An 18,363-nucleotide genomic window follows, 5' to 3' on the forward strand; every position below is an offset into this window, starting at 1 on the left:
GGGGCTGGGGGGGAAGCCCAGTAATAGAGATAGGGGAGGGGGAAGGGCTAGAGGCGCCAGGTGGAAAACCAATCAGAGAAAAGATAAAGGGGGGAGGGGAGGGGATACGCATGAAAGAATTGTAGAGATAAAGCAGAAAGTTGAAAGGGGAGAGAAGCAGAGAGGGACCTGGGATAGGGGGAGGGGGAGGGAAATTACCGGAAATTGGAGAATTCAATGTTCATACCTCCAGGTTGGAGGCTACACAGACGGTAGATGGTTGGTTTTCCACCTGGCGCCTCTCGCCCTCCCCCCTCCCCCATCTCTGTTACTGGGCTTCGGCCCTCTCTTCCACCCCACCCCCCCATTCCTGATGAAGGGTCTCGGCCCGAAACGTTGGCTACTCTTTCCTCACGGATGCTGCCTGACCTGCTGAGTTCTTTCAGCGTTGTGTACGTATTCTTTGAGCCACAGCATCTGCAGGTGTATTTTTGTGTTCCTCAGGAAAATGACGGTAGGCTCATCGGCTGCTTTTAAACTCCCCACAACCCCCACCCCCAAGTGAAGGTAGGTGCTAAATGATTGAAAGATGATGTTCATGTCAGAGAGAGTAAATGTTTGTAGAAGAGTAAGGGAATCGCGTACCAACTCCTTACGGGCTGCGGTGTGTTTGTTTGGGTGTGCGGGGAAGGGCGGCAGGTGGGGGTGGGGGTGACTCGGCACTAAAAGTGAACACTTGGATCATTAATTGTGCTTGGTTTTGATTTATTTAGGAAATCAAGAACATCATTCAAAGGTGAATTTCCTCGCCCTAGCTGTGTTTCCAAATCAAAGTGGGGCTTTTTGGCTCAATCAGCGAGGCGACCGTGACACAGTGACAGGCAGGAAATGTGTGTGTGTGTGTGTGTGTGTGTGTGTGTGTGTGTGTGTGTAATGTGTTTGAACATATGAAAGAATGACAGCGTTTGCAGGAGACCATACCGGGGGCGGCAGAGTCTATATGCACAGGTGGTAGCGTGCTGAAGGTTGAGAGCGGATTTAACTCACTGAGTGATTGTGTGAGTGCAGTTTTACGTCAAGGTGTGTGCCCTCATCATCACGTACACAGACACTCACACTTTACCATACCATAACAAAATATTATCCAGAAACGTGTCAAGCCACAAACTAATATAACATCTGCAGACGCATATTTTGGCAGTTTCACATGTATATACATGTTATTCACTCATTTTCACACACGCGTGCATCATGTACATTCACATTTTGTCATTCTCCCACCGCACAAAACACGATCAGACACGTGTGCACCAACACTGTCTCGTATACATGACTTTCATTTAATCCTCTTCTGTCGACTTGTTCAACCATGTCCCTTCCCAAACACACATACGGTCGAACGCACACTCACAGTCGTGCTCTTCCACGTGGACACAATCTTGCACACTCACGCATGTGCTCTCCCATATGGTTACTGACACTTACCGGTAACAATAGCACGTGCACAGTCGCCCACATGCAACACACATAACCTCAGTCACACTCACACATACGTAATGCTTCACGTGCGCACTTACGCTCGCACCGTCAAATGCAGAACCTTTGTTGCACACGTATTCACCCACGTGTGCACGATCACAACTAGCTCTGCGCGCGCGACCGTGCCTCTCACGGCGACCGCTGCCGTTTCAGGAGCGACCTGCACCGGGAGCCGGTGCTCCAGCCGCCCGAGATGAACGTCGGTGAGTTCCATGGCCCGTTGCAGTACGCGGCGTGGAAACAGATGCTAAACGTCGTCAGCCCAGGTGAGGTCCCGACACCACTCCCGTTTCCTGAGACCGACGCACTCACCTGGACCGATATTCTCTCCATCCGGATACCCCACACCTCAGCACTACCCCAAGATATTCTCCCCTCCTATCTTTCGCCGCATCCTCCCGTGGCACCTCGTTGGACACTCACAACTCCCCGGGATCCTATTCGCGTCATCGAAATCTCGGATTCCACCGCGTCTCCTGGCCGAACAATATTCTACAATTCTCTCGCCCCCTCACTCCGAAATCCTGTTCATCGGCACCCCTCACCTGTTCTGCCTCCAATACTCAAACCCTGCCCTCCGGCATCGCACTGTTTCTCCCGGTGAATCCCTCGCCACCCTTTCCTACCTAGCCCTACCCTTACTGCCACCAACTTCCCCTACCACAGCAAACCCTTAGGAGACACTTCCCCAATCCACTCCGATACCGCTCTTACCACATCTACCGCCCCTCCTCCGACACACTACTTAGCCATCGCCCTATTCCTACCCTACCTTGCCACCACTCCGTCCGAAAATCCCAGATATTCTCCACTCACACTCCGCTGGGTATTACCCATTACCGACCCAATCACCCTCCCATGACCGTCTCCCTCCGACGGGCCGCATCTCAGCTGTCCGCCTGTATTGTCCCCGGCTGGACACATTTCAGACGGCCTCCCGTCACTCCTCGGAACTCCTTCACTGTGAAAGCTCAGGATCCCCAGTCTTACTCCCACCATTCCCATCCTCCCCCTCCCATTGCCAGAGTTCCCTGTCACTTTCCCCTCTTACTTCACATCTCCCTTCCTCCTCTTGCCCCTCTTTCCGCTTGCATCGTTCTCCTTGCCCCCACACCTCCGCCCTTTGCTCCAACCACCCCCCAGTCGCTCCCTCGTTGACCTTCCCCTTCTCGCCCACCCAGTTCCGGCGCCGCTGACTCTGGACCCGGAGACGGCGAGCCCCGCTCTCATCCTGTCCAAGGACCACACCATGGTGAAGAGGCGGATCAAGCTGCGGCAGGCGCCCGAGAGCGACCGGAGGTTCACCTTCTGCGCCGCCGTGCTAACCACGGAGGGTTTCGCCTCGGGAACCCACTACTGGGAGGTGGACGTGGAGGCTTCGCCCGCCTGGATCGTCGGCGCCGCCAAAGAGACGGCGGAGCGCACCGAGGACGTGCTGTTGACACCCGATAACGGCTTCTGGACGGTCAGGCTGTGGAACGACAGGGTGCATTGCCCCCGGGATGGGCTGTCATCGGCCCACTCGTGCGCCAAAGCCAAGCCCGAGCGGATCGGGATCTTCCTGGACTACGAGAGGGGGCAGCTCTCCTTCTACGACGCCGGCGACATGTCGCATCTCTGTACCTTCTTTGAACGCTTCTCAGAGAGACTCTACCCCTTTGTCTTCCCTCTCTCCGGCCTGGAGACGGCCGACACTGAGGTGCTCCGGCTTTTCCACCTGCGGTTGTGAGCTGCCATCACGAGGAATAATGATTCTCCGGCCCGGGTAGTGAGGATGCGAGAGGGTAGGGGTTTGCTGTCCCGCAGAGTAACCTTTCTCTGGGATGCGTGTGCAAAACCGATCGGCACAACAGGATTCGGGTGGGGGAGGGAGGTTTAGCCGGATGGGATTATGAATGGGGAAGCGGGTGTAAACAAATTTCAGGTAGAAAAGGGTCATCTGAGTGAGTGACAAAAGGAACATAGGGCGGAATATACTGTCGTCAACCTCATTGAAGCAGAACAGTTTTAATGGACCAAATGCATTTGTGTCCAGATGAATTTCAAAGGGGAAATCGCCTATTCGTCCAGATAGCAAGGAGATTGGAGTGTGTGGTCACGGCGCCTTACTGGAGTTACCCACATTCTTGGAGATCTCATCTCCAGAGAGGGAACGCAGCGAAGCGACTGGATCCGGGGATGGTGGGTTTGCTGAATGAGATTGTGTAGCTGCAGACTCTATAGTGTTGTGAATGTACCACAGCTCTGAGGGGCCGAAGGGTGCGGGGGAGCCCCCTCCTTTGTGAGAATCGCAAGAGCATGATTGGGTTGGGTCAGAGGACTCAGGAAATGAGAGAGAGAGAGAGAGACATGGCCATTGTCTCCTGGAGACAACGTTTGCGGATTGGGGACTACGCTACGTGCAAGCCCTCGGGCAAAGTGGGCTGGTTGAGAGAGGGATTGCATCACCCCAACCTGATTGACATCTACTACCCGGCGAGCTAAGATAAAAGGGGGGATGTAGGAACAACCCCTCAGACGCACCAGAAGAAACGCTAGCGATCCCGTAATAGCGGGAAGCCATTTGAAGGAAGCCACGTGCGTTCGGTTCCCTTGCCTGGGGGCTAGTGGCTGGTACCACGGAAAATGACTTGGAACGGGGAACCAACTCCCCCGACTCAACGGATTGGCCTCATAAAAGACCCGGGCAAGTTCAAAATCGTCTCTCTTAAACCCAAAGGGCTGCAGCTTGAAAGGACAGTGACTTTTATCTTTCCATCGGACAATACAATATCCCCTAGAGATAGAGCTATTGCTTAATTGATGATTATTATTATACCCGCGGTTTTTAGATTGAGTATTGACGACGTATATTATCTGAATGTCTGTATTAATCTTATTTTTGTGCCCCTTCATAAATAAAGACTTTTAAAAATAGTACCATCAGACTTCAACAGACCTCTCTATCTTTGCTGGTAAGTGATCCGGTAAAGGGAATTTCGTAATAAAATTGGGGTTCTCGTCTCGAGATTTGAAACCAAATTGGGGAGCTAGTGAATCGGGCTTGTAAGTCCAAACTTTGATTTGGTACGCCGGTAGCCAGACGGTAAACCAGCAATGATGGACGTGGATGAATTTATAGAAACCCCGACTCTGGAGGTGCTAGAGGCGGCCACCAAATCAGACTTGGTAAATTTGGCGAAGGCGTTAAACCTCGCAGAGGTGAGGTCGTCAATGAAAAAGCGGGAGGTGCGAAAGGCCATAACTCAGTATTACATCGAGAAGAATGTGTTTGCAGCTGAAGTATTGGAAATTATCCCTGAAAAGGTACCAGCTAGTGGGACGGCTCAGTTAGAGTTGGAGAAATTAAGGTTGGAACATGAAATTAAGTTAAAGCAGCTGGAAGCAGCCGAGAAAGAGAGAGAGAGAGAGAAAGAGCCGAGAAAGAGAGAGAGAGAGAGAGAGAGAGAGAGAGAGAGAGAGAGAGAGAGAGAGAAAGAGCCGAGAGAGAGAGAGAGAGAGAGAGAGAGAGAGAGAGAGAGAGAGAGAGAGGGAGAGAGAGAAAGGGCCGACAAACAAAGGGAGCAAGCACGCCAGCTAAAGGAGTTAGAGGTGAAACGGGATCAGGAAAGAGCTGAGAAGCAAAGAGAGCATGAACTTCAGTTAAAAAAGCTGGAAGCAGCTGAGAAGGAGAAGGAAAGGGCCGAGAAGGAGAGGGAGGTAGAGAGACAGAGGAAACATGACTTGGAGATGGAGAAGTTAAAGCAAGAGCAACGCGGTCAGGGGTCAGACCGAGAGGAGCGGTTCAATGTTAGTCGAGAATTGAGGCTAGTACCACCGTTCGAGGAAACGGACGTCGATAGTTACTTCTTGCTTTTTGAAAAGGTGGCAGTGAATCAGAAGTGGCCCAAAGGTCAGTGGGTGGCGTTGTTACAAAGTGTGTTAAAGGGGAAGGCACAGCGGGCATATACGGCGTTGGCCATGGAGGAGGGTGAGGAGGAGAGTTATGACAAAGTAAAGGCAGCCATTCTCCGGGGTTATGAGCTAGTACCTGAGGCTTATAGACAAAAGTTTAGAAGTTTAAAGAAAGGGTGGAATCAGACGCATACCGAGTTTGCCTACGAGAAGGGTGTGCTCTTGGACCGGTGGTGCACCGCAGAGAGAGTGGGAGAAGATTATGGGCGTCTCAGGGAGTTAATTCTGATTGAGGAATTTAAAGGGTGTGTTTCGGAGGATATCCGGACGTATCTGAATGAGAAGCCGGATAAGTCCATCTCAGAATTTGCTAGGCTCGCAGATGAATATGCCCTAACCCACAAAACAAAGTTTACCTCGAATAAAAATACCCAGAGAGACCGTGGGAACGATCGAGAAAGTCCGCCGGCTGAGGCAGATGTACCACCGGGAGCTAGTGGTAAGGTCGAGGGGGAAAGGCCAGACGGCCAGAGATTTCAGGGCTTGACCTGTTTTAACTGTGGGAAGAGCGGGCATGTTGCGTCTCGGTGCTTTGCTCCGAGGAGGGAGACGGGAAAAGGGAAAGCAGCAGTCCCTCTCGAATGTGCCGTGGTAATCAGTAGATCGACAAGAGAGCCCCGGGTAGACAGAGTACGAGAAGGGCTGGAGACTTGTCTGTCACACGGAACCTTGTCTGTGAGGGAGGGAGACACACCCGTTCCCGTACGGATCTGGAGAGACACGGGGGCTGAGCTGTCGTTGATCAGCAGTAAGGTACTAGAGTTTGGTCGCAAGACGAGAATCGTAGCTGTGAAAGGAATAAGTAAAGGGACAGAAATGGTGCCCTTACATGAGGTCATTATGGATTGTGAGCTGGTGTCTGGACCCGTTGAAATAGGGGTGCCATCAGAATTCCCGAAAACTGACGCAGACGTCCTTCTCGGTAACGATTTAGCCGGTGGTGAAGTTTGGGCAGCAATGACGAGGACAAGCCGACCGGTGAGTGTTGCGGCCCCGCCCCTAGAGTCCCAGATCTATCCCGCATGCGCGGTCACCCGCAGCATGTCGAGAAAGGCAGCTGAGAACAAGAGCAGTTTAAATCTGGCCAGTTTTGATTTGGCCGAGACGTTTCTACCGACCCTGTACCAACACGGTTTAGAGGGTGGTAAAACGAAGAGTAGTAAAGTGGAAGAGGATAAGGGAGCGGAGGTAGATCTGCCTTTAGCAAGGAGAAGGGTCCTAGAGGCAGAAAATAAAGATGAGGAACCGATAGAGCGGTTAAGAGGTCCAGAGTTGGAAAGGGATGATCTGTCTGGGTTGGCAGAACTGTTTGAAGAAGTTGAGAATTCTAAAGGTGTTCCCAATAATGAAATGAGGGCAGCCCTAGACAAAAAGGGTGTCCTTACCTGGAAGAAGTCTGCTGGGTTGGCAGTTTCAGCCCGCAGGGTTGAGTTTACTCCGGAAGGGAATTGCCCAGAGAGTACCTGGGAGAAACGGGGGAACTCAGAATTTAAAAAGGGGACGGGTATTGAAAGCCTGGAAGAGGCCAATGCCCCGTTTGACTGTGTCCGAGATGGGAATGCACGTGGTGCTGAACCTGGTAACGGAGCTGAGGTATTTGATTCAGTGGAACGGTGGGGCGGCCGACCTTGTGGGTCAGATAGACTTGGTTCAGTGGGAAAAGGGTAACCTTGGTAACCGTGAAGTGTGAGGTGTTTGGACTCGAAGGTGTGTTCAAAGTTAATGCAGAATTTAGGAATGGGGAGATAAGAATTATCATTGAAGGAAACGGGAAATCTGTAGTTCCCAAATCGAATGAAGAAATTTTAAACCCGGCAGATCGCTTACACGGTAAGCCGGGAGATAGCGGGGCCCCCCACGCTATTGTTGTGCCAGGATGTGGTGTGTAGAGGCCGAATTCGAAATGCTGCTTGAACAAAGAGTTCGAATCAAAAACCAATAGTCTGAAGGGTCCTGACGAGAGGGTTAGCCACATGGGTAAAATTACAGAGGTGGGTGGAAATTCAGAAGATGGGCTAAGTTTGGGACACGGTGTTGATAAAATAATTCCTATGGAACAGGCGGGCGAGGGTTTATCTCACCCCCTTACTCAAATTCCCCGGAAAAGACGCGACGGTTAATGGGGATGCCATTTTAAATAGCAAAGCCGGTTGTACGGGATTTCGCCAAAGCCTGTGAATAATAAAGAGAACCCCTTTGGAAGCCTGCCTGTTCAGTTAAAAACGACCGAAACGGTTAGTATTCACATAAACTTTTGTAGATGCACGTATGCTAAGATCACAACTCCTTAGTTTTTGTTGCTGAAGAAAAAAATAGGTGGTTATTAAATTGAAGTCTGATGCTACAGGACTTTAGTAAGGTACAAGATGTTAAGATATTAAAGGAAGTGACGCTGTAATCGTTAACTGTCTAGATGCTGATTTGAATGTATCACTGCATTACTCTGTAGAAAAAAAACTTTTGTATTGTGTTAGCTTCTAAAACCCTGTAAGACTCTGTACTACTTCTTTTCACCGCTGGTGTAAACGCTTTGAAGAAAGGGGGTGTTATGAATGTACCACAGCTCTGAGGGGCCGAAGGGTGCGAGGTAGCCCCCTCCTTTGTGAGAATCGCAAGAGCATTATTGGGTTGGGTCAGAGGACCCAGGAAATGAGAGAGAGAGACCTGGCCATTGTCTCCTGGAGACCACGTTTGTGGATTGGGGACTATGCTACGTGCAAGCCCTCGGGCAAAGTGGGCTGGTTGAGAGAGAGATTGCATCACCCCAATCTGACTGACATCTACTACCCGGCGAGCTAAGATAAAAGAGGGGCTGTAGGAACAACCCCTCAGACGCACCAGAAGATACGCTAGCGATCCCGTAATAGCGGGAAGCCATTTGAAGGAAGCCACATGCGTTCGGTTCCCTTGCCTGGGGGCTAGTGGCTGGTACCACGGAAAACGACTTGGAACTAACAACGGGGAACCAACTCCCCCGACTCAACGGATTGGCCTCATAAAAGACCCGGGCAAGTTTAAAACCGTCTCTCTTAAACCCAAAGAGCTGCAGCTCGAAAGGACAGTGACTTTTATCTTTCCATCGGACAATACAATATCCCCTAGACAAACGATAGAGCTATTGTTTAATTGATGATTATTATTATACCCGCGGTTTTTAGATTGAGTATTGACGACGTATATTATCTGAATGTCTGTATTAATCTTATTTTTGTGCCCCTTTATAAATAAAGACTTTTAAAAATAGTACCATCAGAGTTCAGCAGACCTCTCTATCTTTGCTGGTAAGTGATCCAGTTACGGGAATTTCGTAAGAAAATAGATAAAGATTAAAGATGAGATTTACTTGTCGCAACCTCATCGACACATGCAGTGAAATGCGTCGTTTGCGTCAACTCACATCAGAGAGGATTGTTTTCAGGGCCGGCAGCAAATGTCACTAACAGAGCATGTATCGAACCCTAACCCGTACGTCTTAGCGACGTGCGAGTAAAGCGGAGTACTCGGAGGAAACCTGCGCGGTCACAGACAAACGGCTGCGGGAATTGAAACCCGATCTCACCGAGGGGGCTGTAAAGCGTTGTGCTAACCGTTCGGGTCAACGAGAGGACACCACATGGAAACGCATAAAATCCGCACAGAGTTCAACAGGCTGGGTAGGGAGGACAATTTCCCTGTCTGAGAAATCTGAGATCAATGGAGAGACTACTCATCTCCATCTCCGGTGGACTCATTTATTCTCAGCTTCTTGTAATTACTGGGGCATTTCTCCCTCCAAACATAGGCTTGGCCACAGCAGAGTTATTTGCCGATTAATTCACATACCAATTCGCAGGATCACCACTGCTTTCCAGCACCCTCCCTGTTGTCACTCACCCCTACCTGCTGGTCCCCTCCACCCTACCATTCTCCGTGGGTTTTTTCCATTTGGACCCTGTCAGCTCCTCAAGATACAAAAGGCAGTCAATAGAGTCACACGCAGCGCATACAGTCAAGTACGCAGAGTCTCAAAATAATATTAGCTCGGGTCCCTGAATTGCTTGGCCTGCCGATGAACAGGTTGATACAAAGCGCAAGGTGCATGTTCGTGTAAGACAGCATAATGTTGCAGGCATTATTATAATAAAACTATTTTCACATCTCACCTTCTGATGTTAACGTAATTACTCTTCGAAATTAGACTTTGTTCCCAAGACACAGTAAAACAGTCTAGGGGACATTGTCTATCTACTCTGACTGAACAAATTAATCGTGACGGACGCTTATCTACTGAATGTAACTTCCAGATTATTAACTGAGATTTTTTTGCAGCCATATTTTATTCATGATATTTGTGGTAAATGGAATCGCTGCAAGCCCTTCATACATTCTATTACAAGGTGCCAGCGTAACTAACGTTTCATCGTTCAGAAAGGTACTGGTGACATGCTGTGGTGAAATCGAAGTTGTTAAACGCAAATTGGGACATCGTTCGTCGCTCTCCTTTCGAACGCGCCGGGCTCCGTTCACTCCCGGCTTTAAAATGCGAAGCTGCAAAGATGAACTTTATAATTTCCTGTCGCCGTTGTTCCCCAAACGCCTTAACGCCGACCAATTTTCTCTCTCTCCTCACCTCCCCCCCCGACCCCTGACCCCTATCCACATGTTGTGAATAGGATCTCATTTTCCATGTTGAGCAACAACGGAAACATCACAAGACGGTGCTGCCATACATTCGTGACTGGATGAAACCGGCAAAGGTACTACCGGCTGTGTTAAAAGGGGAGCAAGGAATGAAAAGCTGTTATGGAATTAAATGGAAGGCAAGAACAAATTCTTTCATTTAAACTATTATCAGGGGAAAGCGCGAACGCAGTCCCCCACTACCACAAATTGTGCAGTCGAGTATCCCGCATTTGGGGATATCGCAGGCGTCAGCACACCCGAAGTGCAATGGGATAGCCTCGTCCCGGAACCTCGGCCGTCATGATCACCGACGGTTCCCTGCCAGGTAAGTATGTTTGATCACGGCGCCACGTGACGATCCAATCGTAAACGTTACTCTTTAAGTTAAAGGTGGTACACCATTTCGGGACATCAATGTCCGTAATTCTGCATTATCTTATTAAGAAGAGGCACCCCTAGAAGTTTATTCTTACTTTCTGTTTTTCTTGGGCCGCAGCTGGAATTTTTTGCTTTAATTTGCCGCAAGTGCTAATTTGTATATTTGCCATACATGGAATCGTTGTATGTTGCTATTCTGAAAGTGGCCACGAGGTGTCAGTGCAGGAGCAACAAGGAGGCTGGAAGGCTCACAACGTGACGTTTAGAGTGTAACCCTTAAGATCAGAATTAACAGTTGCTGATTGAATGCAATTCAGGATTTACAATGACATTCTTTATTTCAATATGGTGAGGCTGACAATGTCTCCACTAAGTTAAACTTCGGCATATCTGAATGCAGAAACTCCTTTCCTCGGACAAAGCAATGCATAAGAATGCTCCCAAACCTTCGGGGGACAATAGATCCCACTTGCCCCCAAAGTTGATACACCAACTCGCTGAGTGCGTAAATATCCCAACAGTCAACAGGTCGAATATGCCTGTGACCATGTTAGATGCGCTACGCAAAGTGACAATGCCAGTCTGGTCTGCAGGCATCCTTGAACTTGGTCAGAATGGTGCTAAACAATATTTAAAGAGTAAACAGGAGGAAATCTGCAGATGCTGGAAATTCAAACAACAACACACACAAAATGCTGGTGGAACACAGCAGGCTATGCAGCATACTGCCGAGGATGCTGCCTAGCACGCTGTGTTCTAAACAATATTTACTGGGTTTGATTCAGACCAATTAGCACCAGCATTAGAGCAAACACGAGGAAATCTGGAAATGCCGGAAATTCGAACAACAGACACAAAATACTGGTGGAAGGGACTCGGCCAGAAACGTCGACAGCGCTTCTCCCTATAGATGCTGCCTGGCCTGCCGTGTTCCACCAGCATTTTCTGTGTGTTGTTAGCATAAGCATTAGGTTTGTCTGAGGTAGATGAATGCACCGTATGGTGAAAATGGATCTAGTCCCTGGCCGGCGTACAATACAATTAAACTCTTCTCGGGCTTCCAGCCGGGTAAATGTATCGATTACAACCGACGTTTCGTTGACACAATCTGCAATAGTCATCAGGATAATCCCCGGGCCTCTCTAGTCCGGTGGTATTTATACCCCGGCCGTGCGTTCCTCCCTCCTGGATACTCACACTTATACACATACTATAACATTAACAAAATATTACCCAGAAATGTATCCAGCCACTAATTAATTAAACGGGCAGATACATACGTTGGCACAGTTTCTTATATACATATACATACATGACATTCTCTCATTTTAAAACACTCGTGCACCATTTACAGTCACATGATGTCACACTTCCACCCTAACCCCCCCCCCACACACGCGCACAAACACGATCACATCCGTTATTTAATTAACGTTATTTATTTAGCCTTTATTTAACGCTCTTCTATCGAATTGTTCAGCCATATCCACTGTCCAAATGAGATTCGGTCAAACGTGCCCTCTCCGTTTCTAGCATGCACTCACAGTCGTGCTCTTCCATGCCAACCCTTCACGTGCGCACTTCTGTTCGCAATCTCAACTGCAGAATCTTTGTTGCAAACGTGGCCTCTCACGCCCACACGAACACACCGAGCGCTGCGTTCCCGACCACGTATCTGACTGCCAGCACTAACGTCGTCAGCCCAGGTGAGGTCCCAAAACAGCGGTCCCGACTACCCTCCCGTCCCCTCAGACCGAAACTCCTCACCCGATATGCTCTCTTTCCGGATACGCATACAACTCAGTGCTACCTCGAGGCATCCTCCCCTCTTACCTTTCCTCCCACCCTCCATCATCCATCCGGGACCGTTGTCCGTCATTAGAGACTCACAACTCCCGGGGATCCCATTCACGCCATCGGGATCAGGGACTCCACCAGGTCTCCCGCCCGAACAATTCACTCACCCCCGAACTGCGAAATCCTGTTGGTCGTCACTCCTCAATTGCTCTGCCTCCAACACTCAAACAATGTCTTCCGGCACCCCACTGTCTCTCCCGGAGAACACCTCGCCACTCATTCCTAACACACCCCGCCCTTATCTCTACAAACCTCTTCTTGACAACTGCCCCCAACACACCAAATCCCGAGGAACTACCATCCCATCCAGCCCGATACCGCTCATCACCAAACACACTGTCCACACCTCCCTCAACCCTCTAGTTCACCAAAGGCCCTACCTGCCGCAACCCTACTCGTCACTCGACATCACCCCCTCTGAAACTCTCTTCCCTTCGTCCGGAAATCCCCAGACTCCCTACTCACCATCCGCTGTGAGTTACCCGTGACCGACCCCAATGATCGTCTTCCTCCGACGGCCTGTTCCACCCCTCAGCCGTCGCGTGTAACTCTCTCCTGCACCGGAACGTTTGAGAACGCGCGCCCGTCACCCCTCGGAACCCCATGACTGTTTCTGCACAGCAACCCCAGTCCTATTCACACCATTCTCCCCTTGCCTTCCCGAAGCTTCCGGTCCCGGTTCTCACTCTCTTACTTCACCTCCCACTTCCTCCTCTTGTCCTATCCTACCCCTTGCATCATTCTCCTTACCCCTCGGCCTCCGCCCGTTGCTCCACCCCGCGCCGCTCCCCCGTTGACCTTCCCCGTTCTTCCCACACCCAGTTCCGGCGCCGCCGACTCTGGACCCGGAGACGGCGAGCCCCTCTCTCATCCTGTCCAAGGCCCACACCATGGTGAAGAGGCGGATCAAACTGCGGCAGGTGCCCGAGTGCGACCGGAGTTTCACCTTCTGCGCCGCCGCGCTGACGCCTCAGCCATTCACTGATTCAATTTTAAATTGTTCATCGTTACTATGTGACGAAGCAGAGATTGTCTGAAATATTTCCTAATGTTGGTAGTTATTGTGATAGATGTAAAATTGAGACAGCTACACTGACACATGTTTTGGTCTTGTTCTACACTGAAACAGCTCTGGAAGTCAGTTTTTTCTACAATTTCGAAAGCACTTAAAATTAATTTGCAACCTAACAAATTAACTGTGCTCTTTGGAATAATTCCTCAAACTATCCGCGGTATTTCTTCGTCTGATCGACATGTTGTTGTGTCTGTTACACTGATAGCTAGGAGGGCCACTCTGTTGAAGGGGAGGATACGTCGGCTCCCACTCTGTCACAATGTTCTCTCAAGCGATGTTATGTCTTAGTCTGGAGAAGATTGGAAGTCGAACCTTCGAGCCTATGTTTGATTTTGAGAACAGATGGGGTTCGTTTCTCGTTACCACCATTGGAGATAATTGATAGAATTCCTCCACGATCCAATTGTAAATTTTGGTATAATGTTTTTTGCTGGCGGTTTGATGTTTATCTTTAGAAGCTTTTTGTGTGACGCAGGGCTCCGGAGTTGAACACCGAATGGGTCTTTTTCTCTTTTTTGTTGCTTTAGTAGTTTTTTTTCTTTTCTTTTTTGTTTGCGCCACCATACTTTTCAATCCTTAATATTGTGTTATTCTCTCTTTCGAGACATTGTAAGTGTTACTTACATCGCTGAACTCTTGTTATTTTGGATAATAGTAATAAAAAGATTTGAAACGAAATAAGGCTTCGCCTCCGGAACCCAACACTGGGACGTGGAAGCTTCGGCCGCCTGGATGGCCGGCGCCGCCAAAGAGACGGCGGAGCGCACCGAGTACGTGCGCTCAGACACCCGATAACGGCTTCTGGACGGTCAGGCTGTGGAACGACAGGGTGCATTGCCCCCGGGGATGGGCTGGATTCGGCCCACTCTTGCGCCAACGCCAAGCCCGAGCGGATCGGGATCTTCCTGGACTACGAAAGGCGGCCGCTCTCCTTCTACGACGCCGGGTGGGACAGCAGATGTAAAGAAAATTCAGGGAGGAAACGGGTAATTTGAATGAGTTGCGAAAGGAACATAGGGTCGAAAATACTGAAGTCAACCAGATTGGCATCGACGCGGAAATTTTCTTTTAATGTCGGTGGTGTCGATGTTGAAAGGGATCAGACTGGCTTGTCCAGAGGAACTGCAAGTCATAACAAGCTTTCGATTGGGGAAATCGTTCACTAGTCGGGCCCTCAAGGAGATTGGAGTGTGGGATCACGGTGCATTACTGGAGTTATCCACAGTTTTACAGATCTCATCTCCAGAGAGGGAACGCAACGAAGACGCGGGATCCAGGGGTAGTGGGTTTGCTGAATGAGATTGTATCGACAGGAAGTGCAGACTCGATAGGGATGAAGAGTAAAGATGAGATGTATTTATCAGAAGTACATGGGCACATGCAGTGAAATACTTTGCTTGCGTCAAATCACATCAGAGAGGATTGTTCTCAGGGCAGCCAGCAAATGTCACTACGTTCCGCTGCCAAAGGAGCATGTCCACAACATCCTAACCCTAACCCGTGCGTCATGGCGACGTGCGAAGAAACCGGAACACTCTGAGCAAACCTACGAGGTCACAAGGAGAATGTACAAACTCCTCACAGACAGCGGCGAGAAATGAAACCCGACCTCACAGGGGAAGCTTCAAAGGATTGTGCTAACCATTAAAGCTGCGCCATTTAACAGCTCAGGAGAACGAGAGGAGATCACATGGCATCGTATAAAATCCTCACAGAGTTCAGCGAGCTGGGTAGGGAGGCCATTTTCGCTCTCTGAGAAGTCTAGAACCAAGGGTCACCGTCTGAGACAACGTCTCCAACCCCGGTGGTCTCATTTATTCTCAGCTTCTTGTAGCTACTGGGACATTCCTCCCTCCAAACATAGGTATGGCCACGGCAGAGTTCTTCCCCGATTAGTTCACACAGCCGGGAAGAATCCAGTTCAAGTCCCAGTAGAAGCTGACAGGATCCCTACTGCTCTCCAGCACCCTCCCTGATGTCACTGAGTCCAACCGCTCGGTCCCCTCTTAACCCCTACCATTGCTACTTCGCTCCCCCCCCCCCATAAGGACACTGGCTGCTCCCGTGCCTTCAGAGGAACCTCCTCCTCAGTCGTCCTCAAACCCTGAGTTCCCACAAGGATGTAACAACCTCCTCCCCTGCTGCAAGGTCCCGAGCAGATGTCATGAACCCCGACCTGGTGGGCAAGACAGCCTTCTGGACCCACACTGGCAAACGCAGATGCTGCCATTCATTCTCCCTTCTTCGCTGTCCCCGATCACTCTTACTTTGCTTGACCACGGCACTATGCTCAGATTCCTCGTCGTCCTTGTAGTCACTAACCTCATCCACCAGGGTAGGACGGAAGTTCCTCCAACACCTCCTTCCCAGAACCGTGCAACTCACAGTGGCAGCCTTCCATTCATCAAAACCTGCGCTGTGACTGACTTTGGAACATGGTCCAGGTACGTACTGTACTCCCTTCCTGTCGCCCCACGCCACGTCTGAATCCTAGACTCCATCTCCCCTATTCTGAGCTAAAGTTCTTCAAGCTGGAGTCCCTCTTACTGCCTATCTCACCGGCTCCAACAAACTACAGACACAACAGTTCACGGAGTCACTCTTGTCTGCCCTGATTTCTTACTAATTGAATTCTTTCAGTGTAAACCCGCACTGTTGCCCTTGCTGATTGAAGTCCACTCTGCACGGAAACTACGCTCCGCTGGGGCACTGCGCAGTTTGCTAAAACGCACCAAAGATGACCAAGTTGTAAATTTGAATCGGCCATTGCTTGTATCATCCGTGTCCCGAGGACAGGTTTGTGCAGTGGAAGAGAGTGATCCACATCGAGTCCTTGCAGGTTTTGGGCTAGGAAGGAGACCAGCAATGCAGGATTTTGTTTTTATAACAAACCAGTAGATTTTGTGGTTATCATTACTGAGATCAGTAGTAGTTCAAGTTTATTGTTACTCAACCATACACATGTACATACAAACAGCTAAACGAAACATCGTTCCTCTGGGGCCAAGGTGCAAAACGCTGTACAGAGTCCCAGGCAGCACATATAGTTACAGTCAAGTACATAGTGTCACAAAATAATATTAGCTCGGGTCCCTGAATTGCTTGGCCTGCCGATGAGCAGGTTGATACAAAGCGCAAGGTGCATGTTCGTGTAAGACAGCATAATGTTGCAGACATTATTAGAATAAAACTATTTTGAAATGTCACCCTCTGATGTTAATGTAATAACTTTTCGAAAGTGGACTTTATTCCTGAGACGTAGTTGTCTTCCCGGGTATGTGAATAGGCTCCGCAGAGAAGGACGTAATGGACACAGTGGGGTGGTTCCCTGAGCAGACCGTCCAATTCATCTGGCAAAATGCCGCATCGCCAGACCTCTCCAACAGGCACCAAGACCTCGCCTGGCTGGCGGTGAGAGGGGCCTCCCAGTCCGATCCCTCCTGTACGCCCGGAACGTCGTCTCCACACCCCTCTGCCCACGGGAGGACTGCAGAGAGGAGGAGTCGGTGACCGACCTCTACACACTGTGTGTTCGCGGAGAAGGTGTGGAGGAGGATGGAAGGGACAGTGTCGAGGTTCATCCCAGCAGCTGCGTAACAGAGGAATCTCGGATCTGCGGGCTGTTCCCGGGGACGCACACCGAGACCAAAATCCGGTGCTGCTGGCAGATCATGAACTCGGTGAAAGACGCTCTTTGGTCGGCCCGAAACTTGATGGTCTACCAGCACACGGAGAAGTCTGGCACATTCTCGGCTGCAGAAGTGCGAAAAGTGTGAAAATGTAAGGACATTAATGGAAACCATTGTAAAGAATTGAAAGTCATTGAATTGTTCATTGTATATAATTTAATTTTTGAATAAAGTCTATTTTGTTTAATAAAAAAACTGTTGGAAGAGGTAGCAAAGATGTTGGTTTGCCACTGCTGTGTAACTGCCCCCACGGAGTCACTCGGCCGTAGGTAAAGTGAAATGAAGAGTCTTGAGTCAAACTGTCAGGTGTGGGGTGTAAGTCTGCGACTGGACAGTGATGTGGAGACAAATGGCAACGAGAAGAGTTGGAGAAAGAAATTAACACAGTGAATCCTCTGCTTGATTAGTTTTTTAAAATTAAATTATGTACAATAACCATTCAAAGACTTTTAGTTCTTTACAGTTGGTACCATTGCTGTCCTTACATTTTGAAAGTTCTAATGCTTTGTCACCCACGTGGCACTTTGTTCTTTAATATTTACATTCAGGGGGTATACCCCCAACCCCCCAGCCCTCAACTGCCACGGAAGAAGGACCCTAGACTGTGGTCCTTCCCCAGCGGGCCCTTGCGGTGGGTGCACCGAGTTTGCGTGCGTCCCTCAGGACGTACTCCTGCAGGCGAGAATGTGCCAGTCGGCAGCATTCCCCCACGGACATCTCCGTGTGCCGGTAGACCATCAAGCTTCGGGCCGACCAAAGAGCGTCTTTCACCGAGTTGATGATCTGCCAGCAGCGCCGGATGTTGGCCTCGGCGTGCATCCCCGGGAACAGCCCGTATATCAGAGAGTCCTCTGTTACGCAGCTGCTGGGATGAACCGTGACACCCTCCTCCACATGAATAGCCACTTTGAGTGGAAGCAAATCGTCATTCTATCGTTCATTGCTTTATCAGGGGAAAGCGCGAACGCAGTCCCCCACTACCACAAATCGTGCAGTCGAGTATCCCGCATTTGGGGATATCGCAGGCGTCAGCACACCCGGAGTGCAATGGGATAGCCTCGTCCTGGAACCTCGGCCGTCATGATCACCGACGGTTCCCTGCCAGGTAAGTATGTTTGATCACCGCGCCACGTGACGATCCAATCGTAAACGTTACTCTTTAAGTTAAAGGTGGTACACCATTTCGGGACATCAATGTCCGTAATTCTGCATTATCTTATTAAGAAGAGG

General features: G+C 49.9%; 1 protein-coding gene and 2 non-coding genes across 3 annotated transcripts in view; 1 reads left to right on the forward strand and 2 right to left on the reverse strand.

Annotated features, from left to right (window-relative positions):
• LOC132394541 (zinc-binding protein A33-like) overlaps window positions 1–4,353 on the forward strand; it is a 34,114-nt gene extending 29,761 nt beyond the window's left edge. The window contains exons 4-6 of the mRNA XM_059970828.1: window positions 753–775; window positions 1,672–1,784; window positions 2,700–4,353. Of these exons, the coding sequence (XP_059826811.1) occupies window positions 753–775; window positions 1,672–1,784; window positions 2,700–3,247 (684 nt within the window). The 3' untranslated portion in view covers window positions 3,248–4,353. The remainder of the gene's footprint in view (window positions 1–752; window positions 776–1,671; window positions 1,785–2,699) is intronic.
• Window positions 4,354–10,303: 5,950 nt separating this feature from the next.
• On the reverse strand, window positions 10,304–10,467 carry LOC132394883 (U1 spliceosomal RNA). The gene has a single exon (XR_009512429.1). It is a non-coding gene; the product is annotated as a U1 spliceosomal RNA (small nuclear RNA).
• A 7,615-nt stretch (window positions 10,468–18,082) lies between these two features.
• Window positions 18,083–18,246, reverse strand: LOC132394887 (U1 spliceosomal RNA). Its single transcript, XR_009512433.1, has one exon. It is a non-coding gene; the product is annotated as a U1 spliceosomal RNA (small nuclear RNA).
• Window positions 18,247–18,363: the final 117 nt, after the last annotated feature.

Source organism: Hypanus sabinus, chromosome 5 (genome assembly GCF_030144855.1).
Source record: "Hypanus sabinus isolate sHypSab1 chromosome 5, sHypSab1.hap1, whole genome shotgun sequence".
NCBI lineage: Eukaryota > Metazoa > Chordata > Chondrichthyes > Myliobatiformes > Dasyatidae > Hypanus > Hypanus sabinus.